At 41.2% G+C, this 25,193-nt stretch overlaps 1 protein-coding gene across 1 annotated transcript in view; it reads left to right on the forward strand.

Moving 5' to 3' along the window:
• Positions 1-8,750: 8,750 nt before the first annotated feature.
• The window catches only part of LOC308286736 (protein Wnt-7a-like), a gene marked incomplete at both ends in the record, with an annotated part of 30,589 nt that continues 14,146 nt past the window's right edge, over positions 8,751-25,193 (forward strand). The window contains 3 exons of the mRNA XM_080727855.1: positions 8,751-8,821; positions 11,676-11,902; positions 23,058-23,329. Coding sequence (XP_080583981.1) covers positions 8,751-8,821; positions 11,676-11,902; positions 23,058-23,329 — 570 coding nt within the window. The remainder of the gene's footprint in view (positions 8,822-11,675; positions 11,903-23,057; positions 23,330-25,193) is intronic.

Here is a 25,193-nt window from a genome sequence, read left to right on the forward strand (position 1 = left end):
TAGAAGCTCATACTGTAGGTCAGGGTTCCCCAATTAGTTTTCCCCAAGGGCCGAATTATGTCTAGGGTACCAAGCCGAGGGTCACAACATTGCAGGGGGCGACGGCGGCGTTCCCGCTACTCCAGCAACAGTTCCGATATCGTTGTTGTCAGGTGAAAATCTTGTATGTCCAAAACCGTTTGTTTTGCATTTATCATTCTAAAAATGATTTAAACTAGTGAAAACAGCCGATCTTGTGCGTTGTGTGCTTGTAGATCTGCTGTTTTCACTAGTTTTGTGCGACGGCCTTGTATGATGAAGCAGGGCTTTATGAAAGAACATACAAATATGAAGATACAACGTTTCCACCCGACAACGACGATATACTAGTGTTGTTGCTGCTCTTATACCACCATTATTACTGGGGTTGGTGGGGGCCAGACAATAGCCCCCCGCGGACCGCAAATGGCCCGCAGGCCACCTATTGAGGAACCCTGCTGTAGGTCATAGGCTATGCCAGGATTCACCGGGTTCCACATTATTTTATAGAACAAAATGTTAATGAATACCAATTTAAACCCTCCTAAACTGTAATTGTAATTGTACCCCATCACCACGATGCTTCTCTTCAAAGCCTTGCAGTGACGTGAATGTAAAGTGTTTTATTATAAACTGTATATTATAATTCTTTTTTAAAGGCAATGGTTGGAGTCTGGTGATAACAAATAAAAATGCCAGTCACACAAAAAAAAGAAAAACTATTTTACATCTTTATTTACGTTTGCATTTATTTACGTTTGCAGCGATGAATTGGTACTTAGTTCACAGGTTTAAACAATCCATTCAATACAGTTGTTTATCATGAATTCATATCTATATATCTACGCATATCTACTGTATATTATGTTATGCAGAGTTATGATACAGATTACATATACAGTATGGGTCCAAAATACATCACAATGCAAATACAAAATACTGGTCTGAGAAATTAAATGTGGTAGGAAGATTTATAGACTCCTGTTGTGTTCTTCTTAACCTGTCAGTCTTAAGGATGCAATTATACAGGTTGGACATGACCTTTGATCCTGTTCCTGGTTTGACACACATTCTCTCTTTAGGCCCTTACCAGCTCAGTGGTAAAGATTTCAGCTCTTGCGCATGCGACCTGGGTTCAAATCCAGGATAGAATATGGAAGTTACTTACTTACGCCTATCACCCAACTTTGGGCATAGGCCACGAACAAGAGCTCTCCAGGCATCTCGGTCCTGGGCCAGTTTCTCCTGGCTGAAAACGTGTATATCTCCACTTTTCCAAGAGCTTTCCACACGGACGACTTTCCAACCGGGCGAGGGGCTGCTGGACTGAATATATCATAACTTCCTTTGGGAAGCACAAGCGTACAGGTCACACAAAATGTTTTCTGGGTATTTTCTTCCTGTATAGAAAGTCGATGGGAGTCCGACTCTAGCGACTGATAACATCAATTAAGCTGGGTCTCAGAAAGGGTTATCATACCAAAATGTAAACTAGAGACATGTAGGAAGTCAAAAATGTAAAAAATGTACGGTCACCTTGGGTGTAGTCTCGCGTAGCCAGACAACTATTCCACAATCTCTGAATGCTATATAGAGTCTGGAACAGCAGCTCCCTAACGGCGAGTAATGGAAACGGCCATTACCGTTCAAGAAAATATATTTTAAAATGTAATTTCTGCTAAGCAGCAAGCTAAACATGCTTATATGATTTTTATTTATATAATGATAAATGTGTGCGATGTGAGACAGAAACGGAGGTGACGAGGAGGCTTCACTTCCGCTTTATCTCACACTCATCATTTGACTGTTTGCCGGGAGCATTTGACCAAATCGCGGAGGCAACAGTCTGGCCACGCGAGACTACCTTGGGTGGTACCAATTTGTGAAGATATCAGAATTGGCCCCAGGCCTATAAACTGAAGTGACTTGGAGTCACTTCACTTGAATATGATGGAATATGATTGAGGAGTGTTGTGATTAATAAGTAAGCATCATCTGACACCTTGGGGGTGAGAATGTGTTGCCATTTGGCCAGCGGGTTACACCCCGCCATTCCGAAACACCGCCATTCCGAACATTGACTTCTAACCCTAACCCTAACCCTAACCCTAACTAACCCTAACCCTAACCCTAACCCTAACCCTTACCCTAACCCTAACTAACCCTAACCCTAACCCTACCCCTAACCCTACCCCTAACCCTAACCCTGTTTCGGAATGGCGGTGTTTCGGAATGGCGGTCTGACACCAGTTGAATACCCATGGCCATGCTGTACAATATTTGTCCGCCGTCCAACCACAAGGCAATTTTAATATAGGATAAGTAACAATGGTCCACACAAAACAAATCTAACTGTTTCATATCAGGGATAATAATACGTCATGTATCAATATTTGTTTAATTATTACAAGAAACTAGAGGAAGGACGTGTGTGCGCCAGTAGATGTCAGTAATGCAACACGCCTCCTCCAACTCTGTGATGTGCGTCGAATTACTATGATAGAAGAAGAGCGATGCGGAGTCAGAAGAAAAAGAAGAAGAAGAAGAAGATTCCAACACGACACACCGTCAGGTGGGTTCATTCATAGAAACATCTTTTTAAGGGCGCTCATGGAAACATGGGGAAACAATAGTGAGCACAACACGTCCTATATGTGTGTGTGACTGTGTATGTTCTGCGTCCTCCACACAGCGAGAGCAGCAGCTGGATGAACCAACATGCTGCACTCATGCTAGAGATGGGATTTATGGCTACTTGAAGTGAGCCGGATCTCTGGGATCCGTTCCTTTCAAAGAGCTGTTCAAAAGACTTGCTCATTTTAGTTACTTTAGTTATTAAGTTACATTGGTTATTTAGTTACTAGATTTTGATTATAATTTCAAATCACTTCAACCCTATACATTTTGGCCATATATACATTTCTGCCATTTGAAAATAGCTACATTTTCCTACATTGTATTCATTGGAAAACCTGTGAAATGGGACATTCTGCATAGTACTTTGGTACTTTAAGTACATTTTGATACCAATACCTTTGTACTTTTACTCAAATATATTTAAATTCCGAACTTCTTCTTGTGGAAGAGTATTTCTACATTGCAGTATTGATACTTTTATTTAAGTAAAGAATTTCTGTACTTTTCCCAGTTCCCACCAGGCCACCACTGTTCATTAGAAAGGATCCCGTCGTTCATTTCAAAGAGCCGTTCAAAAGACTTGATTCGTTTGTGAACGTCCCATCCCTAGTGCACTCATGCTAATGTCGTTAGCCTCCCCGGCTAGCTAACCTACTGTGAGCTAAGAAGAAGACACATAAATGCTGCTTTAAACGCTCTCGACCAGATACGAGACATATTTAACGCGTGTCCGTGTCATTTTACAGCTAATGTTGTATGTGTGTCCATGGTAGCTCGCTGCGGACATGACGAAATAAAGCTATAGCTAACAGCCTAGCAGCCCCAGAATGGCTCATATTCCATATCATTGCAGTGGTTCTAAAGCTGTTTAGTTTCAAAGACCCTCCCATAGCTCTGAGAGAATGATTTGGCTCCCTTCGTACACTAGCAGAGTTACAGACCTGTGAGTCCATTTGGTTCCATTTATACACTCAAGAGTTTACACTCTCAGAGTTACAGACCTGTAAGAGTCCATTTGGTTCCATTTATACACTTTCAGAGTAGCAGACCTGTAAGGGTTTTGATTGATTGATTGGTTGATTGATTGATTGATTGATTGAAGAATGCATTAGAAGGTTGCATAGGAAAAAGTACAGTTTCATGACAGTACAAATCACTGGTACAAGATCAACTAAAAGGAGATCCTAGTAAGCTTTACAGCTTATTTAAACAGGTCCCACTTTATATATCTCATATAACATTGAACTGAACAGATGGACAGAACACAGGATATAGGATATCAATAACAAAAGCAGGAAAACATTAAAATAATGCACAGTTAGAGAACTGTAAGGGTCCATTTGGTTCCATTTGTACACTCTCAAGAGTTACAGAACTGTAAGGGTCCATTTGCTTCCATTGTAGTAGTCTATAGACTAGGATGTAAACAAAGTGTCGGCCCTACAATGAAAAAGTTGACTATAGCTCCTTTAAGCACTTTGAACCCCAACATCCATATTCGGAAGGAACATTGTTGGCAAAGACATTTGGTATGGTCTGTAGCAGTCTAAGTACAGAGACCACTCAGGCCTAGTTTACTAAGTGTGGTTAATAACAACCTGTATGTATTTATAGTGTATATGCGCTGTTTGAACTTGTTAGATCCAGATGTGTGTCATTGTTGATTGATTCCCAAAAAGAAGGAACAAAGTGTGTCCATTATCAGTTCAATGAGGGACACATCTTTTAGTTTCCAAATAAGGTGTGGTTGGCAACCCCACACGTACAGTACGTGTGCGTGAGCTTGTCTGACACCTGCAATCTACCAATCCATGAGAAATTTCTGGTTAAATTGTGTAAGAGCCCAACTGAGTGTCTCAAACCTTGGAGAAGATGCCATGTCGCGAGTCTTCGAGGGGCAAAGAAACCCATCAACACACAAATCGTTAATCACAATTATTCGTCCGACAATGAATCGTCAAGCACAATGTCATGATCGTGACAGCCCTACTAGTGAAAGGCCTAACATTTTGCTTGCATAACAATCAAACTAACCAAATACATGTTTTCTCTCCGTAGAGTTAGGGTCTCAGACGTCGGTGGTTGTCAGAAGTCCTGGAGCTCTCTACATGAAGAGGACGGAGGCGAGCGGCCGGGTTTGCTGCGCTGTGGGATGAGGTAGTAGGTTGTATAGTTTTAGGGTCACAACCCACACTGGGAGATAACTATTCAACCTATTATCTTTCTCAAAGTGACACTGACAACTTCTGGGTCCTCCCTGCTTCACGTGTCCATGTGACGGATTGTCTCCGTCCAATGCACTGCTGGTTTCTCAAATGGAGGTATATTTTTGCTGTTGTGTTTTAATGATAAAACTGATCTGTAAAGGGGCCGTGTCAACAGAAAGCCACCAGAGCCTTTCTGCCATGCATTTCTACGGTAAACATGCCGCCGCTGCTGCTGCTGTATCCAGCATGTTGTGGTGGAGCGCTAGATTACTAGAACAGTGCTTCTCAAAAAGATTATATTATTATATTTGAAAAGATAGGCCAGGGAACCCCATAAGAGAATATATTTACAGTTATAGCATTTGATACCATTGATACCTACAGACTGGTGTTAATTTAACTCTTGAGAGAGTAACAGGTCCATTTGGTTCCTTTTGTGCACTCTCTAGAGTTAAAGACCCATACGGGTCCATTTGGTTCCTATAACTATCAATCATTTTGTGGTTGTATAGATAAAGTGATTTTTCTTTTCCAAAAATATTTATATTAAATATTTTAAGCTTGGAACCAAGCCATCCAGGCTCCTGGTGAGCCATGACCAGAAAACATTTGATTATTTGACAAAAAATATATTTATATAAATTTAATGTATTACATTTTTTGCGTTTTTCAAATATCTTTTGTCACATAATTGCGAGCATCAATAATTTGAGACCATCAATAAGTGCGAGCTCTAATAGGCATTGCTGTATATCCAAAGCATTTCTCAATGTTTTTTAACACTATCTGTGGACACGGACACTAAAGTGTTAAACCAAATTACATTAATTAAAACAAACTTGACGAGTAGTACAACTGTTATTGGTTAGAACGCATTCATTCATAGTATTATTAGCTAGCTATAGTTCTCTTTTGCAGATTTCTAAACAAAATGTTGTAGTCTGTTAAGGTTTGGTTGCTGAAGCCAGACACGTTTAAGAACCACAAGCCTAATGGATCACTGGTTGTAAACGGGGAATAATTAACATGATATTAAATCGTGAAATTGTTCCAAGCACTGCTGTATAGTTCCAAACATTTTATTCTCATAATGGGGTTTTGATGAAACACGCTCCATACAATGACCCATGAACCACGTTGTTGCGTTGTGGTGAGATGGAAGAGTGTCATACGTACCTACCGCTTTCTGAGCGTACTATGAAATGTGCTCATGCGGTGTGAGGTAGTAGTTTGTATAGTTGTGGGGTAGTGATTTTGCCCTGTTCTGAAGATAACTATACAATCTATTGCCTTCCCTGTGGAGTTCTACAGCAACTAATTGATCTGAAATGTAATGTTGGTTTTAAAAAAATGCAGCCCTGGGTCCCAGTGTGAACCAAAAGAGGAGTCAAGAAGTTTCTACTTGTAGCAATACTTCCTACTAAGTGTGACAGAGAGCTTGGTCACCGTTTTAGGGATTTGTATGTGTTTGTATACATATCCTCTTGAAAAGGGGTTTTAGTTAATTAGTCTCGCGTAGCCAGACAACTATTCCACAAGACTTCGAATGCTATATAGTCTGGAACTACACCTCCTGAACGGCGAGTAATGCAAGCTGGCATTTCCGTTCAAGAAAATATATTTTAAAATGTCATTTCTGCTAAGCAGCAAGCTAAATATGCTTAGATGATTTGTATTTATATAATGATAAATGTGCGCGATGTGAGACGGAAACGGAAGTGAGGAGGAGGCTTCACTTCCGCTTTAACCGGGTACTCATCATTCTTCTTACGTTACCCCAGACTGTATGGCGGGAGCATTTGCAAATCGCGGAGTCAACAGTCTGGCCACGCGAGACTAATCTTTAATTGATGATTACTTGTGAGTTGACTGAGGTTTTCTTGTCAAAATGTGGTTTGAGGGACAGCAGTCCCTGTCAAGAATAACCATCTCGTTGTGCCTAGATGATGCAGCTTGGCTGATGTTTGAAGCCAACCACTTGTTTCCATGTCACTACGTTGTGCGTGAGAATGCTACGCACAAGAAGTCCTTGTAGTGGTGCCGGCCAATGGCAGAATAAATCAATGGCAGTCTTTGAAAGACAAGAATGCAGCCACACACTGGTAATCAAAAGTGTCAATATTTTATTTAAGGATGTCACATGTCACTACATGTCATCTTTCACAGTCCAACTAGGTACCCTGGTCACTCACACAAATATATACAGTATATAGTCACTCCTTATATGCCCTGATGATGGCCAGCTTCTGGTCGAAACATGACTGTAATTGCCTTTTTACTTAATATGATATATATATATATATATATTTCTTTTTTTTTTTTGTAAATTAATGCCCTATTTGTGCCAGTCACTATTTTGGCAGAAATGTTTTGTAAAAGCTTATGACCTCGTGATTGATTTCCATATTAACAATCAGTATACTGCCTAAAAAGGTGGTATGGGTTTTGTTGAGCACATTTTCATGTGATGATGGCTCCTTGGTTACTGCTTCATTTAAAAGTCTTGTTTCATTAAATTGTAGCTGCACGTTTAAAGTGTTGTGTATTCATGTTGTTTATCAGTTATGATTGTCAAACTAGATAATAAAATACATTTCTATGGCATTTGTTTGTGTGTGTCTTCATTTGAAACCAAGTGTAAATACATTTGAGCTTGGCTATAATGTATGCGTATTCTCTCTTCAAATCATGGGCAAATTGCAGTTTTGCCTAAATGGTTAGATATATCCATTTCGTAATTGTCAACTTGTTTCAGTTTGGAATTTCAAGAAGTTGATTTATAATCATGCAATTCTATATTCACATTAAAAGCCTTTACCATGGTAGTGACAACTTCACCAGGAGATGGCGCCATTTGACAGGCATCATGACAGCTGTCTTGAAGCAAGACTCTTGGATTTAATCTCAAACCAGCGTCAATTATTGCACAATTGTCCATAATTGATGTTAATTAACGCAACCTTTCAAACAAATACGCGAATCTTAAAACCAACCTCTTCATTGAGGAATGCGATGGCAATATTTTGTGCATCGAATTTACAAATGCATATCTGAGGGGGTGCTTAACTTTTTTATAGCCTATTAATCCTGTGATAGGAATTTATCCATTTTTAAACTTAACTCGGGGAGCGTAGAACATTCGACCAAATGGACCATTTAGGGTCCATTTGGTTACATGCTGTCCCCCATCTCAGAGTTCTAGGCTATCTTCTCTCCCCGTGGGAGGAGCATTACTAGTGGAGAACATAAAACCTGGCGGTAGGTAGGCTGTGTGTTGCACATGATAGCTGCACTGCTACTGTTTATTAACGGAACGGATCGCACTCTTCTTCAACACATCAACACTGGAGCTCTGAAAGAGATGATCTGCCGGAGAAAAAGGAAAGAAAGAAGGGATTATTAATGGGAACCGATCTTTACTTGTAGTGTGTTGGTCTGATTGCGGGTTGCGCTGCAAAGTGCATGCATTTCAATCACTAAAACACCTTTTGATGCGCTTGTTTTGTATGTTCCGAGTATTCTACCTTTAGGGTGAATTTGTCTTTTTTTCACCTTTTTTTTGGAACACGCCCTGGTAGAAAAGAAAAAGGGTATAGGAAAAAAAAGGAAAAGAAAAACACCCCAGGGAAGATACCTGAGAAAACAACAGCAAAGCCTTCCTAATGATACTGCACCAGACGGATTTATTCTGCCGACGAAACAGATCCAATGAGATTGAGGCAAACTTTGCAGTTTTGTCCTGGGGACATCATCTTCATCTTCACCATCTTCTCATCTGGAAACACCTGGACCAGCTGCTTCTACAGTGACCCGCAGCAGGGCACAGAGTCCGGCAACATCTCCTAGTTTGATCAAAGCAGAGCCGTTTACTAAGCGCGCACTTCAACCATGAGTAGGAAGACGCGACGGTGGATTTTCCATTTCTTCCTTTGCCTTGGAATTGTATATTTGAAAATCGGGTAAGTTGTTGACGGCGTAATAATAGACCCATAAGCCATCCACATTTTTTCTTAAAAAAATAATAATGATAAATTGCTGTAAAACTCAAATGTGACGTTATCCATTATTATTATTTTGTAGGCCTATATATTGTTAAAACAACTAATTGAAACTCGGCCTATTATATCTGACTATTAATGTATTTCTTAAGCATGGAACCACAATGAACAATCACGATTCTATGACCCGATTGGTCCTTTTTTCCTTTGCCAATTGATCATGTAAAACAGGGATGATGAGCATTGTGCGCAACAAATATATGTCTTGTCCATATCAAGGTCAAGGACCCCCATAATTAATATGTAGATGCGTGGACACCTATCTGCAAGGGGGAAAAAAATCAGGGACCCACAGTAAGAGAAGATTTGTGTAAAAAAAATTCAAAAACATTTTGTGGATTTTCTTTATAATAATTTTTCATTTTGAAGTTGCTGATCTACAAGCTCAATGAGTGCAAGATCGCTTAGCTGATGTAGGGTTAAAGTGGTTGATTTAAGTTGATGCTGTATATTAACACATTTTGGCAAATGTAATTTATTTTATTTCTATCTATTTTTGCTTCTTTTGTCACTTTGAGAACCCCTATACCATCCATCATGGCATAGCCTAGATGTAATAGTCAGTGATGGGCATATAGGCTCCAGTAAGCCTACTTGAATTAAAGTAGACTATAAATACTCCTCCTGATCAAATATTACTAAACACTAAGTGAAAGTTGCTCTGGTAAAGTAATAGCCTAGGTATTGTTAATTAATTGCTAAATTCATTAATTGTGTAAAATGTATAATTGATCACTTAATTTCTTAATTGTAAGGCTATAGGGCTGGGGTTATGTGAAAATTGAACATAAACCTTATCTAAAAAAAAAAGTTTTTACAATAATCACTGTTTTGGGGATTTTGGGAAGTGAAAAGTAAAAATAAATTGCAGAAAAGTTCTCGATTATTCGATTAATCGTAACAGACAATAATTGATAGTTTCAGCACCAATGTTTTCTCTTCATCCATGCTGATGCAGGTGTACAAATGGACCCTCACAGGTCCATTTGGTTCAGAGTTAAATACATGCCCATTTTCAGTGTAGATTGGGGGTAATCGTGTCAGATGGGGGTCCACGCCCTGATGCCTAACAAACTGGGGGTCCTTGGAATGCTAAAGGTTGACAATAACATGGAGTTCATCCCTATGGTTTAAAGTTCTCAGTCCCCACAACTGAGTTGAGCCAGATAACATAGCTTTAGAATGATGATGCTTAAACAACGTGTTTTGTTTTTCATTTAATGTTTATTTGATTTATTTATATTTTTTTCCTTTTGAAAACTAAGCTAGTCCAAGGGTGTGTGTGTGTGTGTGTGTGTGTGTGTGTGTGTGTGTGTGTGTGTGTGTGTGTGTGTGTGTGTGTGTGTGTGTGTGTGTGTGTGTGTGTGTGTGTGTGTTAGTGATGATGTTTAAATGTGTGTGATAGTGTGTACTTTACCAAAAACAAGAATGATATGGGGTGCCTGCTGGCCTACCGGTCAGGGCATGTGCCACTTAGGCTCAGTGTAGTCTGACAGCTTGTCCCTGGTTCGAGTCCCGACCGCGACTACCTTTGCGTATCACTCCCCATCTCTCTCCACATTTCCTGTCAGTCTACTGTCCTATCAATAAAAGCTCAAAAACATTATCTTTAAAAAAAGAAAAAGAAGATGATACTTAGACAGCATCATTTTTGAGGAGGCCATTGCTGAGTGGTTAGTGAGCCCGCCTGTAGGTCCCGGAGGTCTCGGGTACGATTCCAGCTCACAGCAATGTGTTGAAGTGTCACCTAAAACCCCTAATTGCTCCTCTGCTGCGTTAAGCTGAAAACTGAAGTTCCCCCATGGGATAAGTTAGGTAGCTATTATCTTATATATATTGTGTTAATTGTTAAAGCAGTAAGATGTAACTTTCATCTTCTACTATGCCGGTTTTGAACCCGGTTTCCTGCGCAAGCGCTAAAATCTTTACTACTGAGCCTGCCTGCTTGCTCAGGGGATAAATTGAAGCTTGACCAACAGGTCAGATCCTGTGTCTAGGTGAGACATGACATTTGACACAATCTAAATGTCTCAATAGAAGAGCAGGGAGACAAAATACAACCCCCCCAATACTTTACCACAAGGGTCTTCAACAGGGGGACCGGGACCCCTAGGGGGCCATCAGAATTACTACAGGGCGTCCTCCAAATTTCTTTGTGATATAAACTTGTTTTCTCCTTTTTTTATATGAACCGCTTGAACCCTATTGTCCATATTCTGAGAACCTAAGCCAAAAATAGACAATCTGTAGATCGTCTATTTTTGGCAAATAGGTTTGGTGTAGAAGGGAAAAAAGCGCAGACTAAGTACAGAGTGAAAGGTCATGTTTATTAAGTATTGACGGTTCACATGGTTACATTATTTAACCAATTGTTTTGTGTTTTCAGATATTTAACTTAAATATCTGAAAACACAAATTGACATGAGTCCAAAATACACTGATGATTGTGCTGTCAAACAATGAAACTACAGTAGGCCTATATGGAATCTATGAGAAGGTTTGTCGGGGTCCCTTCATCTCTCTCTCAACTAAGGGGTCCTTGGCCTGCAAACGTTGAAGATCCCTGCATCCCATACAGACTGGACAAAATAAAAATGTATTAATCCAAAAAAGGTTACATAGTGCCGCTTTAAGTGAACAGGCTCCTTTCACAAATCACACATTAGGACGTGGCCTAACAAAAATGGTTCATCATTCGTGAGATTTAATTTTAATTCTTTTGCTTCATTCCGTGGACGCCGGTCCACCCTGCCAGGGGTCTGTCGTCCGTGGTGGCGTTGGGAGCCAGTATCATCTGCAACAAGATCCCGGGGCTGGCGCCGCGCCAGAGGACCATCTGTCAGAGCCGCCCGGACGCCATCATCGTGATCGGGGAGGGAGCGCAGATGGCCATCAACGAGTGCCAGTTCCAGTTCAAGCACGGCCGCTGGAACTGCTCGGCGCTGGGCGAGAGGACCGTCTTCGGGAAAGAACTGAAAGTGGGTATGTCACAAAACAATGCTCCGTTCTAGTTTATATGATCCCGTATATATGGGGTTTAACGACCCATTTAGGGCCTAGAATTATTGAATGCTTTAACCGGTGAAAAATAGCAGATATACAAGCTTGCAGCGCGGCACAGAGTGCCGTGCTGCGAGCTTGTAGATCTGTGCTTGTAGATCGTGTGCAAATCTTTGAATATGTGTATTTTCAAAGCGAACGTTTGTAACTCAAATTTTGCTTCTGGGTGGTCCCTGGAACTAGATATGTTGAATGGGGGTCCGTGGACAAATAAATATAATTTTGGGGGTCCTTCACATCAACAAGGTTTGAGAACCACTGACATAGTAGTCACTCAAGAACAGACCAACTGAGCTCCAGTTAAGTGAAAAGGACCTTTTCTTTGACCATTGCTGGCCAGATTGCTGACATAGAAACATAGGTCTTTCAAAAAACCTTAGAAGGATTTAAAAGACACTTATAGAATCGGGTCGAAATTCTAATTTTCACGATTTTTCAAAAATAGCAGATCTACAAGCTCGCAGCGCGGCACTCGGTGCCGCGCTGAGAGCTTGTATATCTGCAATTTTTCAATAGTAAAAGCATAAAATAATGATACACAATAATGTGTACCCGTTCTAAATAGGTTTTAATGTATTTTGGGAGAAATATATATGATTTTGGCCGTCATTATCATTTTTTGATAAACACAAATTCAACCATGCACACACTATTGCGTGCATATTGTTGTAGTGGTTCTCAAAGTCAGGTCCAGGCCTCTTGATTACTTGAAGGGGTTCCAAATGGATCCTTACAGGTGTGTAACCCTGAGAGTGCCTACGCATGGAACCAAATGGACCCTTACAGGTTACAGTCTGGCCCCTTTTCCACAGGGCTTTTTCTCTGCCTAACTTTGAACCAGTTCAGAATGTTTCCACTGACAATGAATTGATTCAGAATTCAGAATTGATTAGTCCACATGTCTAGCTCTGACAGTGTGATAAAACCGGTTCCGGAAACAGTTCCAAATGTGGTCTCTGGGTGGTCTCTGGAACTACATATTTTGAGATGGGGGTCCGTGGCCAAATAAATATCATTTTGGGGGTCCTTCACATGAACCGAATACCGAATACCGATTCCGGTTCCTCAATTTTGGACACTAATCCCGCCAGTGGTTGAAAGTAACGTTGTATATTTACCCAAGTACTGTACTTAAGAACATTCTGAGGTGCTCTTACTTTACTTGGATTATTATCTTTTTTTGTTTCCCTTTTTGATTTTTGTTGCAATTTATGCTCCTACTCCACCATCATATCAGACACAGATATTGTAAATTTTACTGCAACTGTTTGTTGCTTTAGTCACTACTAGTTACTTTTATATTTTGATTATTAATACAGTATAAACCTTTCACAATATGTATCTGTGGAACCGAGTAACAACATTTCATACCTCAACTCCTACCATTCTTGTCAGGGTGGTTGAGGGGTCTCCAGTTAAAATATGATGATTGGGGGGAGGTTTGAGAACCACTGTCTTCCATCATAAAGTTGTTGACAGCTTGGCCATCATACTAAGATAAGATGTCATAATGTAGATTTGTTTTAAGTGAAGCAAGTTCCTTCTATTTGGGTGGTTCCCCCCTTTTCCCATGTATAGTTCCTGAGAATTGCAAACCTTGATACTATGATTCCTTCTGCAACAGTGTATAATCTTTCTATTCTGATATCTGATATGATAAGGTTTTATCAACATTGTTGCAACGCTATTGCATATTACTGTGCATACTACAGTATGTATGATGTGTTTGTGCTCATATTGAGACAGTGAAACATGATTCATACTATTCTCAGACTGAATCCTAAACCCAGGTTATTTTGGTCATGTCAATGTGGGCAAAGGTGTTGAAAATGGTCCAAAATAGTCACAAATAGAAGAGAATCAATAAGCTCACAGTGTCTTCACATCGTGACACTGTGTGGAGCTTGTAGATGTACAATTTTAGCTCTTCCTCGTTCGGCGATGTATAAGGCTATAGCTTAAAGTAGGGTAAACTTTTACTGGAAAAGAATTGCTATTGAATAATTCTTTTTATTTTTTTTAGTTTTTTTTTTAACCCATTTAGGCCTAGAATTATTGAATGCTTTAACCAGTGAAAAATAGCAGATATACAAGCTACAGCGCGGCACCGAGTGCCGCGCTGCGAGCTTGTAGATCTGCTATTTTTGAAAAAGTCGTAAAAATGTGTGCAAATCTTTGAAAATATGTATTTTCAAAGCGAACGTTTTGTAACTCAAATTTTGCTTCTGGGTGGTCCCTGGAACTAAATATTTTGAGATGGGGGTCCGTGGCCAAATAAATATCATTTTGGGGGTCCTTCACATGAAAAGGTTTGAGAACCACTGACATAGTAGTCTCTCAAGAACAGACCAACTGAGCTCCATTTAAGTGAAAAGGACCTTTTCTTTAACGATGGCTGGCCAAATTGCTGACATAGAAACATAGGTTTTTCTGAAAACCTTAGAAGGATTCAAAAGACACTTATAGAATCGGGTCAAAATTCAAATTTTCACGATTTTTCAAAAATAGCAGATCTACAAGCTCGCAGCGCGGCACTCGGTGCCGTGCTGTGAGCTTGTATATCTGCTATTTTTCAATAGTTAAAGCATAAAATAATGATACACAATAATGTGTACCCGTTCTAAACGGGTTTAATCAGGATTTTGACATTGACTGAAGGTGTTGTTGGTGATGAATGAGACAGAGACATCCTGCACTGAGAGTGGAATTAAGCTGGAGGCCATGGATACTCCACTGACACAATGAATGATCACAGATCATACTTTACCTGCAGCACATCCATTCCACACACTTACTGTACTGTACTGTACTGTACTGTACTGTACTGTACTGTACTGTACCACTAGTTTCTCAAACTTTTTAATACTTTACCATTCCACTAGGGATGGGACGATACGCTATATTATCGTTTATTGTGATAAAAAAAAACACTCACGATAATCGTATCGCGGAGATTTCATTTATCGTGATATCGTCCTCCGTCATTCACTAGGATCAATTCACCTTTTATTTGCCGAGCTGCATATCTGCATATCTGGTACCACTTAAACCCTCTATAATTATTGTTCAAAGGTACTTATAATATATGTTCTTTTTATCACTCTCTATCAAATGTCTTTGCCAAAAAAATAGCTGATCTACAAGCTCACAACACGTCGTGTTGTGAGCTTGTAGATCAGCTATTTATTTGGCAAATGTTACGCGCGCCCCAGGATAATGGATTTTGATTATCGCGATAATATCGTAAATCGCGATTTCTTTTGTCACAATAATCGTGATATGAAATGTTCATATCGTCCCATCCCTACATTCCACACACTTACTGAACCTCTAGTGCACAGGTTCTCAAACTGCGGGTCGGGACCCCCAAAGGGATCCCCAAATGATTTCTGGTGGGGGTCCCCAGATGATTAACTTAATGTGCAACATAGTTTTCTCCCTCAACAGTATACAAACCAACGCAAAGTTTAAGTGTATAGAGGGTATCTGCACATTTCTAAAGTGACGATCTTTTAATACCTCTAAAATGACAAATTAAACATTGGTCAAATTGTCAAGTATTAGAGGCAGAAATTGTGAAAATAGACGATCTTCATGCTCACAACGTCTCGCGTTGCGAGACGTTGTGAACATGTAGATCTGCTATTTTCACAATAGAACCGTGTTATACATAATGTAATGCCTCAGCTCTTAGTGCTCGTCAGGGTGGGGGGGGGGGGTCTCCAGTTAATATATGATTATTTTGGGGGTCATGGCCTGAAATGGTTGAGAACCACTGCTCTAGTGCACGGTTTCTCAAACTGTGCGTCGGGACCCCTGTTTTTTTTTTTCACAGTATTTTTCACAATGTTTATCTGTGGAACCGAGTCAAACTAAATTTAATGCCTCAACTCTTACAATTCCAAGTGCTTGTCAGGGGGGGTTCCCACTTAAAATATGATTAGTTTAGGGGGTCGCGGCTTGTTTGACTTAATAATTTATATTTGTTGATCTCACATTGCCAGAACCATGCACTTACATCGACTTAAATCTCATGTTTGTAAGATGTGCGAGTAGCGAGTACAGTCAACAAGTTGATGTTACACAAGCAACGTATCTGCTTTGTTTAGTGGTTGTAAGCCATGTTTTATTTGTCTTGTTTTATTTGCTCCTGGGTGTTTCCTGGGGCTAACATTCAGCGTGAATAATCCAATCTACAAGCTCACAACACGTTGTGTTTTGTAGATCAGCTCTATTTTCAACAAAGTACAGTGAAAACAGGAGTGGTCCTAGTATATAGCCCTGGGGCACTTCTGGCAACTACTGTAAATCTAGGTTCAAGTTCACCTAAAAGGTAATTGAGTAATCCTAATGGTATTATTTCAATATCTCATCATTGTGTTTCAGGACTAGTCCTTTTAAACAGGCCTCCCATTCATACCGTGGCTTTCTCACCATAATGTTGATATCGTCTCTCAAACCATTATGTCCAAAACTGTTGCACTTCAAATTCAAAAATAGCTAAAGTAGCAGATCTACAAGCTCAAAACACTGCACAAAGCTTGCAGATGTGCTATTGATGCTTTCGTCTGATGCTGTAGACCAAGGGTCTTCAACAGGAGGTCCGGGAACCCTAGGAGATCCTCAGAGTTACTATAGGGGGTCTTCCAAATCTTTGTGTGATAGAAACTTTTCCTTTTTTATATTAACCATTTGAACCCTAGTGTCCTTATTATGAGAAATGTAGCCAGTGCGAGGCGTTGTGAGCTTGTAGATCGTCTATTTTTGGCAAAGATGTTTGATGTAGAGGGGAAAAAGAGCAGACTAAGTACACAGTGAAAGGCCAACTTTTAAGTATTGACAGTTCAAGTGGTTAAATATGTGAATACACAAATTGACATGAATCCAAAATACACTGATGATTGTGCTGTCAAACGATGAAACGATATGGCATTTCTGAAAAGGTTGTGCGGGGGTCCCTGCTTCATCTTTTTCTCAACTAAAGGGTCCTTGGCCTGAAAACGTTGAAGACCCCATCTGTAGACTATGAATATGGAGATAAGAGGTTTCTACCCGACAGCAACGATATATATATATTTTTTGATCTTGTCAAAGATCCTAGTAAGTTCAGTGAAAAGCTCCTTCATGTGTTCATAAAATACTTTCCCCCCTAAAAGCAGAAATGCTTCATGTCCAGACAGGCAGCATGGTAGCTCGCTGCTTTATAAATGTAGCTCCTGTCTGTCGCTGCAGCTTTGGCAGGGGAAGCTTTTCTAATGAGGAATCACAGTTAACCACTTAAACCCCAGCATCCGTATTGTGAGGTAAGCTTAGGCAGAACAAAGCTTTCCCCACACAAAAAGAAAAAGAAAAAAGAAAAGAAAATAGCCAGTTGTCAAGCTTCATGAAATAAGTGTGAAATTTTCCGATTGTAATCATCGCTATAGACGCGATGTGTTTGTTCAGTAACGAGTCTTCTCTGTCTCTCCAGGCTCTTAATTAAGTAGACAAACAGAAAACACATCTTCAGGGTCAGGATACCAAATGTATCCAATCAGGTGGGAGAACTCGTACAGGATACAGGATAAACCAGTGAAATTGGAAGTGATGATGACGCAAAGAAATGAGCGGACACACTATTTAACTGGAACACAAGATAGATACCTTTATTATCCCAAGGGGGAATTTATAATTGATATTTTTGTTGATCAAAACATAAACATTTGCTCTGATAAGGTTATCTATATTGTGAATATTATTCACAATATAGATATGTTTTGATACTGTACCACGTCAGAAAACGTCTCTCCAAGCACCAACATTATGACTGATGTTAAAATACATTAGCGCACACACACACACACACACACGCACACACACACACACACACACACACACACACACACACACACACACACACACACACACACACACACACACACACACACACACACAGACACAGACACAGACACAGACACAGACACACACACACACACAGCCACACACAGCCAATGTGAAGTTGAACTTCACCGGCTTTTGCAATGTGGACGCTCAAACATGCCGTTCGCATGATATTTGCTTTAATTAGCCACAGGTGTAACAGAGTTTTTAATCATGGACAACATGGCCTGATTCCGTTTTTCTCGTTGAGAAATCAAGTGGTTTGTCTTTCAGCACTTCACGTTTGGTTGTAAGATGCCATCTCAGACGGCCTGTTTTCATGCATTCAGTGCTAAGAAGAATTTCACCACAGACCACACACTGCCTGTATACTAGGATCCTCCTCAGCCCCACTCCACTCCAGCTGAATCCCAATCTTTGCCTTATATCAACAGGTTGGGTTTGTGCCATTTAAATGCCACCAATAACTGTTCTGGGTGCAACTCCTTCGGCACTCCTAAGGCAACTTTGCACCTTGCAAGTTCTCTGTGGAGAGAACAGAGACCGAAAAATCGAATCAATAATGAATATATCATTCACGCAATTTCAACATACTTAGACAAGTAAATAGCATTAAAAACAACAAGAGCACGGGTACCGTGAATGGAAACCTGCTAAAACTCAACGCACCGATGGTCATAATCAGGCCCAGCTGCTAGCTTTTATACATTTTGTTATATTGTTTCCTCCTATTGCAGACTTATCTCCATTTCTCTTTTTAATGAAGAACACCGTTTGACCCGAAGCAGCTGATTTATAGAGCGTAGATCAGCTAGTATCAGTGTGCATGGTGCGGGGAGGATATATCGTCACTGTCGGGGGGTCGGAAAACCTTGTATGTCCTAAACCCTTCCTTTTTTATTATCATTATGTAGAGCATTTTTAAATAGCGAAAATAGGCGATCTACAAGCTCACAAGTTCTTTACTTCTGGGGGATGGTCCCTGGAACAACATATTTTGAGATGGGCGTCCGTGGCCAAATACATATCATTTTAGGGGTCCTTGACATGAAAAAGTTTGAGCAACACTGACATAGCAACCAGTGTTAATTTTGTCGACTAAGACTAAAGACTAAAAGACTACAAGATTTTGATTTTTTTTTTTTTATATATTTTTATAAAAACTAGACTAGACTAAAACTATTTCAGAAGACTAAGACACTATGTTTGTTATTCAAAAGACTAAATCTAAGTCTAAGACTAATGGCTGTAAAAATTAACACTGGTTTCTAACTGCAATGAAATTGAGAAATTGAGAATGGCACTCATCTGTTCTTTTCAAGTCTTGTTGGTTTTGCACAGAGAGTAGCAGACAGTGTCAGATGTGATTGATACTGTTACTATATTATTTGCAGAGCAGAGATTTTGTACCTGGCAGTGGCACTATGACATACACAAGGCATGTGTTTTGTTTATTCTTTTTTTTGAGAACACAGTATTGCACTGTATTTTTTGTAACTATTTGTTTTTGACCAAGTAACAGACAGTAAAAGACAATGACTTGAGTTATGTCGTTATATTTAGCCTAAACGACTAATTTGATATTTAGTCGACTAAGACTAAGACTAGACTAAAACAATTTCAAAAGACTAAAGGCCCATTCCCACTGGGCCAGATAACAGATACAAAAATCTCTTTCTCCAGATATTTTTCCATTCAAAGTGGATAATAACTGCCACAGATATTTCTTTTATCTGTGGCAGATATTTTCTTTTTATCTGTATCTACCATCCACTTTGAATGGAAAAATATCTGGAGAAAGAGATTTGTTTATCTGTTATCTGGCCCAGTGGGAATGGGCCTTAGACAGGGTTAGGACTAAATGGTGTGTTATTTAAGACTAACGGCCCTTTCCCACTGGGCGCAATAATTGATAAAAAAAGATATCGTTTTCAATTGAAGTGGATGGATAAAGCCGTCATAATTGATTAACGCTGACATATCGTTATCTTTATCGCGTCCGGTGGGGATGAGCCTTTAGACTAAATGAAAAATTGCTGAAAAAAATAACACTGATAGCAACATACGTCTCAGAAACTGAGTTTCGTCTCCGTTTCAGAAAACTGTTAGGGTTCAGAAGACATTTGTAAAAATCAGCCTCAGGTCTTAACGGATCTAAATACGACGATACGAGTTTTCTTCCCCCGACGGCGACGATGGGTGCGTTCCAGATCAGCTGTATCTATCTAGTGGGCCTGGGTTTGCAGGGGAGGATGGGTGCGTTCCAGCGGGGTTCACCTCTCCCCGGGCAGGGTGCATGCTGGGTGGATCCGCCGTTGTGACGGAAGCTGGGACAAGAGCCAGACTGATGTCTAAACATAGACAAAGCGCTCCCTCCACCCCTCCCTCCACCCCTCCTCCGCCCCCATGCACATGCACCGGCTCACTGGAATACTGCGCACACCTTGGGACGTTAGAGGTCTCCCAGTAGAATGACCCTCCTATATTTTATGTTTTAATTTGCAGCGTTTTACAATACCATACAGAAATACACATGGTATACTAAAAAAAGTAGAAAGTGAAGGATGTATACAAGGCCTCTGCCTATACCTTTAAATAGAAAACAGATTCAAAAAAGTAATAATAATATTTTATTCTGTTTTCTATTCAGTTTTCTATTTGCATTTTCATTGCATAAACATTCCCTTATAACTTCACCACAGGAATCCCAAGCGTCTGTTTTCTGGAGCAAAGCTTTGGCGAAAAGTGAGATTTGGTATGCATTGCAGAGGGAAAAAAGGAGGAGGGCTTTGTCTAGGCCCCTGGGGGACTCCAGCCTACAAAGTATAGGGTTCAAGTGATTAAATAAAATACATTTGTTTGCTCTCTCAACGTATCTGCCTTAGCAGTGCATTTCCTCATAACGTGAATGAATGAGCTTGACTTTTATATGACTTTATATTGACTTTATACGTTACATTGTATAGCGGCTTTAATCCAGCCTTATTGGTAGAACTATCACCTAGCGCTGCTCCTCTACCTGTCAGCCTTAATCCCTCTGAGAGAAAGCGTGATGAATCAGTCACACTTGGCTCATCTGGACTATTTTTATGACTGGCTTGGAAGCAGTTATGCCAGGTATGTAAGGAGGCTTGGCAAAGGAGTTCTTTATATCGCTGCTTCTCAACGCGCGGCCCGGGGACCCCCGGGAGGCCCCTCGAAGGGGGTTTCCAGGGGGGGATCCTTCGACAAAAAGGAGTTAATGCGTTATCAAAAAGTTTAGCCACTTTATCACATGTTTATACCGTGGTAATCTCTCGAGATCTGTCAGCAGCACCACTGCCATGAACATGTAATGTTGTTGTTGTTAAAGGAATAGACGCTCTACCGCCTTAGTGGGTTATAGAGTTATAACCAGTAAGACTCCCTAATCGGGAGATAAGCGACCGTCAGGTGACATGTATACACAAAGAGGGCTGTAAGTGGCATTGGTTCCTGAGTGTAGGGGGACGTGTAGGTGGAGTAAAGAAAATCACACCCAGTGTGAAGTGAGCGGTGCCTTTATATACATCAGGGTTCCCCGATTAGTTTTCCCCAAGGGCCGAATTATGTCTAGGGTACCAAGCCGAGGGCCACAACATTGCAGGGTGCGACGGTGGCGCTCCCGCTACTCCAGCGACAGTTCAGATATCGTCGTTGTCGGGTGAAAATCTTGTATGTTCAAAAACGTTCGTTTTGCATTTTATCATTTTAAAAACAATTTTAACTAGTGAAAACAGCAGATCTACAAGCACACAACGCCTCGCGGTGCGAGGCGTTGTGTGCTTGTAGATCGGCTGTTTTCACTACTTTTGTGCGACGGCCTCGTATCATGAAGCAGGGCTTTACTTTGTGAAAGAACGTACACATTTTGAGATACGAGGTTTCCACCCAACAATGACGATATACTAGTCTTGTTGTTGCTCTTATACCACCATTATTACTGGGGTTGGTGGGGGCCAGACAGTAGCCCCCCGCGGGCCGCAAATGGCCTGCGGGCCGCCTATTGGGGAACCCTGATATACATGCTCAAAACTTCCCCGAAGCTTGGCCAATGCCAAGCTGTGCGGAACATATGGACGGACATACATACACACAAAGCCAGATGTAGGAGCGGTTAGCACGGCTCAAAAAGGGGGAGGAGACAAACCCGAGTGTCCGGTTAAGGAGCTGGTCGTGCCCCCCCCAGCATATTCTTTTACTGAATGGCTTACCAGACTGATACTGTGGCAAAGGTATCTGGTATTTTTTGGGGCGTATAAATTACAAAAGTAGAAGCATTGCACAAAAAAGAAAACACAAATCTTCTCTTCTGGGGGTCCCTGGCACAAAAAAAAGGAAAAAAAAAGAATCAGATAGGGGTCCTCGTGTCCTTGAGATCAAAATGTTTGAGAACCACACTGCTGTATTATTATGTCAGCAAAGGTGTTTTAAAATGTCTTCACCTTCCTTCTCTCTCTCTCTCTCTCTCTCTCTCTCTCTCTCTCTCTCTCTCTCTCTTTCTCTCTCTCTCTCTCTCTCTCTCTCTCTCTCTCTCTCTCTCTCTCTCTCTCTCTCTCTCAATTCAATTCAATTCAATTCAATTCAATTCAATTCAATTCAATTCAATTCATAGGGCTTTATTGGCATGAGAAAACATGCGTTTACATTGCCAAGGCAGAAGTACACAGTACAATACAATCCAATATAATACAATCAAAATAATATGTACAATTGAAAGGGGTGGAGCAGTTTTCATGTATGGAGATTACTCAATGCAGACAGTGAGGGGATGTTTATGTAACAGAGTTGATCCGAACCTCCCTACCCGGCTTCGAACCCGGGTCTCCCATGTGAAAGTCCAATATCTTCCAAAGGGGTATCCCTATGGAACGAGAGCAGATACTAGACTTTTGAGGCTTCAGGCTGGGGCTGCGACTCTCTCCGCCACTCTCTCCGCAAGGGGTGACCCCCTTTGACCTCCCTCCACGGGGAAGCCCGGATCTGGGTCACGGCACCAATGTAACAGAGGTGATCCGAACCTCCCCACCGGGTTTGAACCCGGGTCTCCCACGCGAAAGCCCAATATCTTAACCATTACGCCAAAGGGATATCCCTATGGAGGTTGTGTTCCATGTGATATCTTTCTCCTATCACAGCAGCTCACAAATCTCTCTCTCTCTCTCTGTCTCTCTCTCAGGCAGCAAGGAGGCGGCGTTCACCTACGCCATCATCGCGGCGGGCGTGGCCCACGCCATCACGGCGGCGTGCACGCAGGGCAGCCTGAGCGGCTGCGGCTGCGACAAGGACAAGCAGGGCTTCTACAACCAGGAGGAGGGCTGGAAGTGGGGCGGCTGCTCGGCCGACGTGCGCTACGGCCTGGGCTTCTCCAAGGTGTTCGTGGACGCGCGCGAGATCAAGCAGAACGCCCGCACGCTCATGAACCTGCACAACAACGAGGTCGGACGCAGGGTATGTACCCGGTGGTGGGGAAAAAGTACTCAAGTTTTTTTACTTAAGTAAAAGTAACAACAGGGGCGTCACAAGGGGGGGAAAATTTTGGACTGAGTTACTAGGGCCCAAGGTGGAGGGGCCTTAATTATTTTATACTTTAACTATTGAAAAATAGCAGATCTACAAGCTACCAAGTGCCGCGCTGTGAGCTTGTAGATCTGTTCCAGGGGGGTCCCTGGAACTAAATATTTTGAGATGGGGGTCTGTGGCCAAATACATATCATTTTGGGGGTCCTTCACATGAAAAAGTTTCAGAACCAGCACTGACACAAGGATTTGAAATATTCAAAGACTTGCACAAAATGTTCAATGTGCACTCTGTGCCACGCTGTGAGATTATATATCTGCTATTCTTCACTAGTTAAAGCACAAAATAATGCGTAATAATGCGTTCCCAGTCTAAATGGGTTAAACCCCCTCCCCCTATGAAGAACATTCATGGGGGGCCAGCAGTGAATCCTTGTACCCAGGGCCCAGAATTTGGTGCAACGCCAATGAGTGTAGAGGCACGGTGGCGTAGTCGGTAGCGCTGTCGACCTCACGGTTCCAGCTGGGGGCGCTATGGGTGCTGGTGGCGTGTTCTCTCCTCTGCAAGAAGCACTCATTATGCAGAATGTTTCTCAAGTTATCATACAGTATGTCTAAAATGTATTTAAAGAAATCCTTCGAGGGGCGCCGGCTGGCCTAGTGGTCCAAGCGCATACCACATATACTGTAGGCTCCGTGCAGCCTGACAGCGTGTCGCAGGTTCGAATCCCGTTCCCGACAACCTTTGCTGTGTGTCACTCCCCAGCTCTCTCTCTCCCTGTCTCCTTTCTACCTCCACTATACCCCTATCACTAAAGGCAGAAAAAAAGAAAATCCTTCGAAAATAGCAGATCTACAAACTCACTACGTGTTTTGAGCTTCTAGATCTGCGTGTACTGTAGATCCGCTATTTTCTGAAAAATTGATTATTTTTACTTCGGTATACTGTAAGTATAGTCGGATGCCAATACTATTGCACTTTTGCTCGAGTAGAAGTCTGAGAACAGGACATTTACACAGAGTATTTCTACATTGTGCTATTATTAAGTTAAAAAAGAAAAAAAAGAAAAGAAAAAAAGAAAAAACAGAGTACTGTATCAGAGACAGTGTAACTGTACCCTGGTGAGGAGCTGGCTGGTCTGGTTCACAAGGCTACTGTAACAGGAGCTGTTGTGAAAATGCGTCTTTTTGTACAGACTTTACAATGGGGCCTGTTCAATGTGTTCAATGCACCATATTGGCCCCGTTGTGTTCCAAGCCTCCTTATCTGACCCCGTGTCCTTACCTGCAGAGGCCCTGCCGTCTAGAGCAGGGGTTCCCAAACTTTTTTGTCTCAGGGCACCCCATAAATATTCTTTTTTAATCCGAGGCATAATAATTTTCACTCCCAGCAGCTTATATTTGTAGCATATCGTCGTCGTCGGGTGGAAACCTTGTATGTCCAAAACCGTTTGTTTTGTATTTATCATCTATAAAATGTACTAAACTAGTGAAAACAGCCGATCTACAAGCACACAACGCCTCGCGATGCGAGGCGTTGTGTGCTTGTAGATCGCCTGTTTTCACTAGTTTTGTGTGACAGTCTTGTATGATGAAGCAGGGCTTTGCTTTACCAAAAGACGTACACATTTGAAGCTTGGAGATACGAGGTTTCTGCCCGACAGTGACGATATTTTAGTGATTATGTTGCGAGGAAAACGTTGAGATAATAGCCATTTTGGTTAGAACTGACTGAAAATAACTTTGAACTTCAATACTAAATATTTTTTCAAGTGTCCAAATAACTTTGGACTTT

This window comes from Nannobrachium achirus, assembly GCF_963921795.1.
Source record: "Nannobrachium achirus genome assembly, chromosome: 6".
Taxonomy (NCBI): Eukaryota; Metazoa; Chordata; class Actinopteri; order Myctophiformes; family Myctophidae; genus Nannobrachium; species Nannobrachium achirus.